This window comes from Carlito syrichta, unplaced genomic scaffold (genome assembly GCF_000164805.1).
Source record: "Carlito syrichta isolate Samal-C Ts95f unplaced genomic scaffold, Tarsius_syrichta-2.0.1 Scaffold309899, whole genome shotgun sequence".
NCBI lineage: Eukaryota > Metazoa > Chordata > Mammalia > Primates > Tarsiidae > Carlito > Carlito syrichta.
In genome coordinates this window covers 203,133-212,264 of record NW_007253995.1, presented here as the reverse complement: position 1 = coordinate 212,264, position 9,132 = coordinate 203,133, and the positions used below count along the sequence as shown (strand labels likewise).

The following is a 9,132-nucleotide window of genomic DNA, read 5'->3' as shown; positions in this document are numbered from 1 at the left end:
CTTACCTATTATCTTTATTTTCCTAGGACTTGTGATACAAAAACAATGCATAGGCAACCCCATAGCTTGTTATTTCAATGTAAATTATTGGTAAACAGTACAGTTTGGGAACTGCCTCTCCTTTTCCTTTAAAAAATGCAATTGTGAACCAGGCCCAGTGAGTGGCTCAGGCCTTCTGTAATCTAAGCATGGTGGGAGGATTGCTTGTGAGACCTTTTGTCTGAAAAAAAAAATTGCCAGATGTGGTGGCACTCACCTGTAGTCCCAGTTTCATGGGAAGCTGAGGCAGAAGGATCATCTGAGTCCAGGTGATCGAGGCTGCAGTGAGTTATGATTATGCCACTGCACTCCAGCCTGGGTGACTGTGAGACCTTGACTCAAAAAGGAAAAAAAAAAGTACTCTCCAGATAAGGAGGTGTGCACAAGGTTAGCCGGTCCTGAGTTTCAGGAGGTATAAACCTGGCTCCTCTCTTTGCTCTGTAAAATGTCTGAAGGGTCAGAGATGTACCATGCAGTCACCAAGTAACAAGTAAACATGAATTGACCTCTTCCTGAATCTACCTACTCCCAGAGGAAGGAATTTTCTTTTTTCTTTTTTTTTTTTTTGAGGTGGAGTCTCACTCTGTCGCCCAGACTGGAGTGCAGTGGCTGCAGCCTCAACCTGCTGGGCTCCAGCGATCCTTCCACCTCAGCCTTCCGAGTAGCTGGAACTACAGGCGTGCGCTACCACACTCGGCTAATTTTTTTTTTTTTTTTGAGGTGGAGTCTCACTCTATCACCCAGACTGGAGTGCAGTGACTGCTCCCGGCCACCGCAGCCTCGACCTGCTGGGCTCCGGCGATCCTTCCGCCTCAGGCTTCCAAGTAGCCGGAATTACAGGCATGTGCTACCACGCCCAACTGATTTTTTGATTTATTGTAGAGATGAGGTCTCGCCTGCCCAGGCGGATCTCGAACCCGCAGGCCCAGGCAATCCACTCACCTCAGCCTCCCAAAGGCGCGGGATTACAGGCTGAGCCACCGAGCCTGGCACTAATTTTTTGATTTATTGTAGAGATGAGGTCTCACCAAGTTGCCCAGGCGGGTGTCGAACCCACGGGCTCAGGCAATCCACTTACCTCAACCTTCCAAGGTGCGGGATTACAGGCTGAGCCACCAAGCCCGGCTAGGAATTTTCATTCCTACAGATCTGCTCCTGACAATAGGGTAATGAACCAAAAGTGTTCAGGAGGACAGAGATTAAGAGAAGTGCCTAAGGAAAGAGTCCGCAAGTCCATTAATCTACAAGGAGAAAAGCCCTGAAGTTTCTGCTGTTTTCATTCTAGCCAACATGGTTCCCAGAGATCCAGGTGGTAGACAGATGGCAAGACTCCAGAATTTCACAGGGCTGGGGGGTGGGGGGGGCGCTGCCTAACAAGGTCCCGTCATACTCTGTCCCCCACATTTATTTTTCCAGCCACTTGTGACTCCGGCAAGATGCTAAGTATCCCCAAGGAGGCACCCTCAACATCGCCCAATAATTTAAAAGCAAAAATTTTCAATTAATTCCACTAGAGGGAGCCCCAACCAACTCTATGCTTCAGGGAGCCGCACAGAGTCGTTTTTCAACACCTGTCTGAAAATCAGTCCCAAAAGGGAATCGAGGAAGTGTGGCAATAGATTAAGTTACTGGGAGAGAAGCTAGCCATGTAAATATCGAGTTAAACCCTAGGCTTTTCAGGAGCTACAGAATCAAAGACGGAAAACTCAGGAAACTGAGACTGAGAAAAGTTAAACATGGGTCCGCCTCTTCTCTGTCTCTTATTTTTCTGAATTGGGAAACTCTCTCGATTACCTCCTCCTGCAATTAATTTCCTCCAGGCACTGCAGAATGCCTTACTGAAGGGACCTCCAGTTTTAAGCCTATTAATGTCATTTTGCTGATGTAAATTATCCAAGATGGCTACCATCAGTCATTTTTCCTCTGTATCATCACAACAGGAGTATCTCAGACATGTAAACCTGTAATTTGTCAGTCTCCAAGCTGCAGGCAGTGTCTACATGGAAGTGAATCATAGCTAACAGGCTCCAAAGCTCTTTCTCTTCAATCTACACTTAGGATTTTGAGACAAGTAGAGAATTTGCCCTTCAGAACCTTGATTTTTTTTTTTTTTTTTTTTTGAGTTGGAGTCTCACTCTGTCGCCCAGACTGGAATGCAGTGGCTGCTTCCGGCCACCGCAGCCTCGACCTGCTGGGCTCCGGTGATCCTTCCACCTCAGCCTTCCGAGTAACCGGAATTACAGGTGTGCGCAACCATGTCCGACTGATTTTTGACTTATTGTAGAGATGAGGTCTCGCCAAGTTGCCCGGGCGGGTCTCGAACCCACGGGCTCAGGCAATCCACTCACCTCGGCCTCCCAAGTTACGGGATTACAGGCTAAGCCACCGAGCCCGGCTGAACCTTGATATTTTAAGTGTTGTAAGTTGATTCAGCCCATTCCACCTTCCTATGAACTCCATGTTTCTCAGTTGCCTGGACAACATGCAGTTGCCAGAAACCCAACCTTCCAACTCTCAGTCCTGCCTCCCTGGAGATCTGCCACTCTGGATAGTCTCCCAGGACTCAGGCTTCTCTTCAGTCTCCTGGCTGGTTGGGGCTTCCTTCTCTCTGACCCTCCCCTGTGGTCACTCCACAGGGACACCCAACACATACAAGAGAGGATCCTACAGGTAGGAAAAGGAGGGTTGAGGTAATGGAAAGAGGGAGGGGGCCAGGTACAGAAGTTTATTTTCTCTAAAAGAGGGCTGAGAATGCTTCTGTGCATAGAGCCTGTCTGGTCGAGAGAAACAGCTCCGCCCTCCCCACTGACCCCAGCCCTGCCTAAGGTTCCAGAGAGACTAAGAACTGAATTTTCTGGAGCATATGCAATATAGACTTGAAGACTAACATTCTGACTCTCCTGAGACTCCTGGTTCAGTCTAGGGTCCTGAGCACAAGATCCCCTCCCTCTCCCAGGACAGCAAGGCGATGCCACCTAAGACCAAAGAGAAAGGGAGGAAAGCTGGGGCACAGAAGAAGAAAAAGAACTAGGGTGAGTCATGGTAGTGGAGGTGGGTGCCCTCATGTTATGGCACAGAGACCAAGCAGAGGTTCCCAGAGAGAATTCAGCTCCCTGCATGATAAGGTGGTGCTTTCTTGACCCTTCTCTTCATACCTTCAAATCCAGACCCTTCTCTTCATACCTTCAAATCCATGGAGCTGAGGAAATGGGGAAATGGTCACCCACACTCTTGAGCCCTGCCTAGCTCTGTGCCTTCCCAATATATCCATCACCTATATTTTGAGCACAGACTACGTGCTGGGCAGTGAGGACACAGTGCTGGGCTCAGTAGACTCAGCCAACAGGGATCCCTCATTCAGTGGTCCTCAGATCTTGTGCGGGAAGGAAGTGCAGGGTGTGGGGTGAGGACAGGAGGGGAGTGAGGAGGTCTGAGATTATGACAAGCTAAGGCTCTCCCAACTTGCCAAGGCGGATGTGGAAGTCAAGTCCAGGTACAGGCTGGTGGTGCTGGAGAAGGCGCTGCTCTGAGACCACTTGGGTAAGGAGGGTGGATGCTTGGGGAGGAGGGGGCTGTGGGAGAGAGGCATTTGTGTATACTGGGGTATTACAGGGTTGCAGCTACGGTGGAAGGCTAAGCCTGTGAGATTCCCAGGGGGGAAAAAAACAAAAACAAACCCAGAGAGAGAATGAGAGGCTGGACGCCCTGCCACCTGAATTCCAAAGGTGGGCAGAGTCCATCAAGGTCACAGGAGCTGACTTGTGGGATCCCCCAGCCAATCCTGAGGGCGACTCTGGGACTGTTCACAGCTCTACGGAGGGATGAGACATGTGGAGCCAAGGCTTCCGAAGACCAGCCGAAGTAGAGGTTGTGAGGGCTGGAGAATGAGCTGGAAGGGGCCCGAAGTGAAGGGAAGGCCATACATGCAGGTGTGTGGTCGGTTGCGCAGATGGGCAGAAGACAGGAGCCTGGAGGAGGACACGCAAGACCAGAGGATGCAAGGAAGAGAAATAGGGAGGGCTTCCAACTGCCAGGACTAGTCACGCTTCCCTGCACAGTACAAACCAGGCAGGATCTGAAAGGAACCAAAGGAAGGTCTCTGGGATCCTAGGGAAGGACCTTTCAGGATGCCTGATGCCATGTGCTCGATGCTCTGTGGGGTTCAAAATGCAGTCACAGCCATTATCTCATTCATCCCATGGGTGGGAAGAAGGGCTAGGATCCCCATCCTAAGCTGGAAGTGGGGAAGGGAGTCTGGTTTCCTATCCCATCCCCAGATTTTCAGGGTCTCCCAGCTTCTCAGAATCACCACAAGAAGAACCAAGAAGGCCTTTATGCTCCTGCCCCACTAGACCAAGCAGAGTCTTCCCCACCCACAACTTCGTTTCTTTTCTCCATCTCTCCATCTCTCACCCCAGAGAGGAGTCGCCAGTGCCGAGCCCTGCAGGAGGAGATGGAGACTCACAGGAAGCATCTGGTAGAAGAAGTGAGGGGTCTTCGGGGGCAGCTAGATAGGCTTCACCACCCTCCAAGCCCCTACCCTTTGAGGGTCACAAGAAGAGCCAGCGTGAAGGGGTGGACTTCAAAGGCCCGTCTCTTTTTTTTTTGAGTTGGAGTCTCACTCCATCGCCCAGACTGGAGTGCAGTGGCCGCTCCCAGCCTCCGCAGCCTCGCCTGCTGGGCTCCGGCCATCCTTCCGCCTCAGCCTTCCGAGTAGCCGGAATTACAGGCATGCGCTACCATGCCCGGCTGATTTTTTGATTTATTGTAGCGATGAGGTCTCGCTGCCCAGGCGGGTCTCGAACCCACGGGCTCAGGCAATCCACTCACCTCAGCCTCCCAAAGGTGCGAGATTACAGGTTGAACCACCGAGACCGGCTAAAGGCCCGTCTCTAAAAGGACCACTTTCCTTGCTGACTCTTTATTCACACACCCCCCCCCCCGCCACCATGTCTCTCACAAGCAAAACACATTCCCTCTTAGTTTCACTGATTTTTATAACGAAATCCAGAGAAAATGTTAGACTTATTTACATCTGTATCTTCACAGCCTAGCACCAGATAGGTCCTAAATAAATGTTTGCTAAATAAATAAACCTTCTAATAAGCAAAAATAAATTTTTTATAAAACAGGAAGAGGCCAGGCATGGTGGTTCATGTCTAAAATCCCAACACTTTGGGAGGCCGAGGTGAGAGGATTACCTGCACCCGTGAGTGCAAGACCAGCCTGTGCAACTTGGTGAGACTCCTGTGCAACTTAGTGAGACTCCATCTCTACAATAAATCAAGAAATTAGCCGGGCATAGCGGTGTGTGCCTGCATCCCAGCTACTTGGAAAGCTGAGGCAGAAGGATCATCTGAGCCTAGCAGGTCGAGGCTGAGGTGGCCGGGAGCATGCCATTGCCCTCCAGCCTTGGTGAGAGAGTGAGACTCCTACTCAAAACAAAAAAACAAAAAAAAACAGGAAGCGTTTGCTTCTCTTCCCTTTTACAGAATAATGCTGAAATATTTTAGCGTGACACAAGATCTTTCACAATTTGGGTCTCAACATTTTTTTTTTTTAATAGGATTCTCACTCTGTTGCCCAGACTGGAATGCAGTGGCACACTCATGGCCACCGCACCCTCAGCCTGCTGGGCTCAGGCAATCTTTTCTGCCTCAGCCTTCCACGTCACTGGAACTACAGGCTCACGCCACCACACCTGGCTAATTTTTTGATTTATTACAGAGACACGAGGTCTTGCCAAGTTGCCCAAACGGGTCTTGAATCCCTGACCTCAGACAATACTCCTGCCTCCTCCTCCCAAAGTGCTGGGATTATATGCACGAGCCATCATGCCTAGCTAAACTTTTTTTTTTTTTTTTGAGTTACAGCCTTGACTTCCTGGGCTCAGGCAATCCTTTGCCTCAACCTCCTGAGTAACTGGGACTACAGGTGTGCACAACCATGCCCAGCTAATTTTTTAAAATAGAGATGAGGTCTTGCTATGTTGCCTAGGATGGTCTCAAACTCCTAGGCTCAAGCGATCCTCCCACCTCAGCCTCTGTAATTCTGGGATTACAGGCATGAGCCACCATGCCTGGCTCAAAATTTTCTTATCCTAAAATATCTCATTTTAGCTACAGATTTTGAGTGACAGTTTAGCTGCTTCTGTGCCATGCAGAACCTGGGTTCCTTTCCTAATCCTTGCCTTACCTCAAATTTAAAGTCAATCAGCCAGGTTCAGTGGCTCAGTCTGTAATCCCGCGCTTTTGGAGGCTAAGGTGAGTGAATTGCCTGAGCCCGTGGGTTCGAGACCCACCTGGGCAACTTGGCGAGACCTCCTCTCTACAATAAATCAAAAAAATTAGCCGGGCATGGTAGCGCGCGCCCCAGCTACTTGTAAGGCTAAGGCGAAAGGATCACCAGAGACCAGCAGGTCGAGGCTGCGGTGGCCAGGAGTGTGCCACTGCACTCCAGTCTGGGTTACAGAGTGAGACTCCAACTCAAAAAAAATAAAAATAAATAAAGTCAATCAATGTTTATTGAGCAGCTCCTGTATACTAACTAGGTGCTTTACCGCCCAATATCACATTTTAAGATCACAACAAGCCTGTGAAGTGTGTATCATTTTCTCTTTAAAGAAGACACTGAGGCTCAGAGAGAGACACTCCCAAGGCTACCTTGAGTAACAACCAGACTTTGGACCCATCTCCTGTCCCAAGCCCACTTTACCTCAATGGGTCTTCAGCTTTTTTAGGGACTACAAGAAAGTTGATGACCCTAGGGGAGTCTGGAATGATCCGAAGGTATCTAAAAAGGTCTCCTTTTGGAGACTCTGTTCAAGGATAGAGTGTCACCCTCCTATTCTCTTTTGCCCTTCTGCCCACCCCCAGAAACGTGCCAGAGGGAAGCGGAGGCTGCACAGAAAGAGGCTGAGCAAGCCCTCAGAGAGCGGGACCAGACCCTGGTTCAGCTTCAGGCCCAGGTGGCAGACATGGAGGCCAAGTATGAGGAAATCTTACATGTTAGCACCACCCTCTGGAGCTCAGGTGCCCCAGTACCCAGCACTCCTCCATGCCCACAAATCCCAGCTAGTGTGATAACTGACAAGCCAAGGGTCAGGAGTATCTCAAGGGCCCCGCTCTATCCTGAGGGAAGACAGAAGGGATGCAACCATGTCTACCTGTTTAGAATCAGAATTTTCAGAAGACTCGGGCAAGGAAAGTTTGCAGACCAACCAGGGGCAACCCTCGCCCCTGGCCTCTCTCTTCCTGGGAGCTGAAATCTTGGTGTTCACAAAGCAGCCTGGACCAACTCTTGGCCAAGCTAAAAGCCATCAAGCCCCAGTGGGATGGGACTGTGCTGAGTCTCCATGCTATGCCCAAGGAGCAGCTGTACCAGTTTGGACTCAACCCCCTGGATCTTTGAGGTTGCCAGCCTCTAGTCTCGGGAGCTCACTGAGGCCCCAGCAATAAAATATTTGACAAAGAATTCAACAGAGCTATTGGCTGTGGCCTGTGGGCAGAGAGGATTGCCTCTCATGGGGATATCTCAGTTCTGGGTTGGCCCAGGAGAGAAATTTGACCAGGACTCATCCCCTCTACTACAGGAAGTGGGTCCCACACTCTAAGCCTGAGGACCTTTTTGTTTCTTCAAGCCACTACCCCTTATCCCCACCAACACAAACACAGGCAGTCAGATTTATAGGGAATGGCCATTTCTATAACAAACACAACAGTGACCAAGCACCACCCCCCACAATCCTAAGGTGCCCATAGAGAGAAAGCATAGCTGGTCTCCAAATTCTTGCATTATATCCAAGGGTCTTGGAGTCATACCTAGGTCACGCTGCAGATGGCTTCCATCCTAGTCAGCCCCACAGCTCACGACTTCATCCTTGGGACACAGCTCTCCAAAGTTCCCATGTGATATCCTTTGGCTACCTCATGGACTACCTGAGGTCTCTGACCACACCCTCTGCCAGAATGTGGGTCCATGGGAAGAAAGGGAGCCCCTGAGCAATCTTGTGATTGGTGGCGTCTGAGTCATAGGGCTTCGGTGTTTGGCTTAGAGAGAGTATCCTGCTTGCCTCAGGCTGGAATGTGAAAACCAAAAAGCCACTGGGTAGATCTGTGCCAAGCAGGGATGCTCTATAGCACTTCTGAGGCCAGAGTCCAGGCCTATGCAAAGAGAGAAGAAGAAGGTTGTTCCAGGACCAGAAGAGTTCCTCTTCCTTGCCCCCACCTACACCAGAATGTCTAGGACTGAGACTTGTCCCACAACTTATTCTGTCCCCATCTACTGTGACTTAAAATTCCAACAGTGCATAGCCCACACTGCTTTGCCCTGTAGCTCTCCCTCTCTGCTCTTCTTGCTGGTTCCTCTCTGCCCTTCTCTGACTACTCCCAGTCTCATCTGTTTCTTCTTTCTCACCTCTCCAGATCCTAGGGGAATCCAGGCTTCCAGTCCCTGCCGAGACCTAGCTGCCAGCTTCAGGTAGAGGGGTGGCTTGGCCTCAGACAGCTGCTGAAGTCTTTCCAGGTCATTCTTTCCCCCAGCAGCATATCCATTCACCTCCAGAATCACGTCTCCCACTTGCAGTCCTGCCCGGGCAGCTGAGCCTCCTGGAGTCACCTGGTGGCATAGGGGAGATGCAAGACATGGAAAAAGTTCACCAGGCACTCTAAGACTCTGGGAGGGAGACAGAGGAAGACAGATCAGGAGATAAATGATCAAAAAGATTCATGATTCTCCACACACAGTGGTTCACGCCTATAATTCCAGCACTCTGGGAGGCAGAGGTGAGAGGATTGCCTGAGCTCAGGGGTTCCAGAGCAGCCAGAGCAACATGAAGAAACCTCATCTCTACAATGGGCCTCATCTTTTCATCTCCCAGGTGACTGAAGCCCATGAATCTTGGACCTTTTCTTTTCATTTCTTTGCTTTTTAATTTTAAAGATGTGGGGTACAAGCCGGGCTCGGTGGCTCAACCTGTAATCCTGCGCCTTTGGGAGGCTGAGGTGAGTGGATTGCCTCAGCCCGCGGGTTTGTGACCTGCCTGGGCAACTTGGCGAGGCCTCATCTCTACAATAAATCAAAAATTAGCCGGGC

General features: G+C 50.3%; 2 protein-coding genes across 2 annotated transcripts in view; one reads left to right on the top strand and one right to left on the bottom strand.

The window, feature by feature from the left end:
• Positions 1 to 4,492: 4,492 nt before the first annotated feature.
• Positions 4,493 to 7,449, top strand: CCDC153 (coiled-coil domain containing 153). Its single transcript, XM_021717659.1, has 4 exons — positions 4,493 to 4,548; positions 6,913 to 7,045; positions 7,144 to 7,145; positions 7,323 to 7,449. The coding sequence occupies exons 1-4, from the start codon at positions 4,493 to 4,495 to the stop codon at positions 7,447 to 7,449; spliced, it is 318 nt and encodes a 105-aa protein (XP_021573334.1).
• A 272-nt stretch (positions 7,450 to 7,721) lies between these two features.
• The window catches only part of PDZD3 (PDZ domain containing 3), a 5,319-nt gene continuing 3,908 nt past the window's right edge, over positions 7,722 to 9,132 (bottom strand). Inside the window, exons 10-11 of the mRNA XM_008068258.2 lie at positions 8,455 to 8,655; positions 7,722 to 8,201 (exon numbers count right to left, since the gene is read on the bottom strand). Coding sequence (XP_008066449.1) covers positions 8,172 to 8,201; positions 8,455 to 8,655 — 231 coding nt within the window. The 3' untranslated portion in view covers positions 7,722 to 8,171. The remainder of the gene's footprint in view (positions 8,202 to 8,454; positions 8,656 to 9,132) is intronic.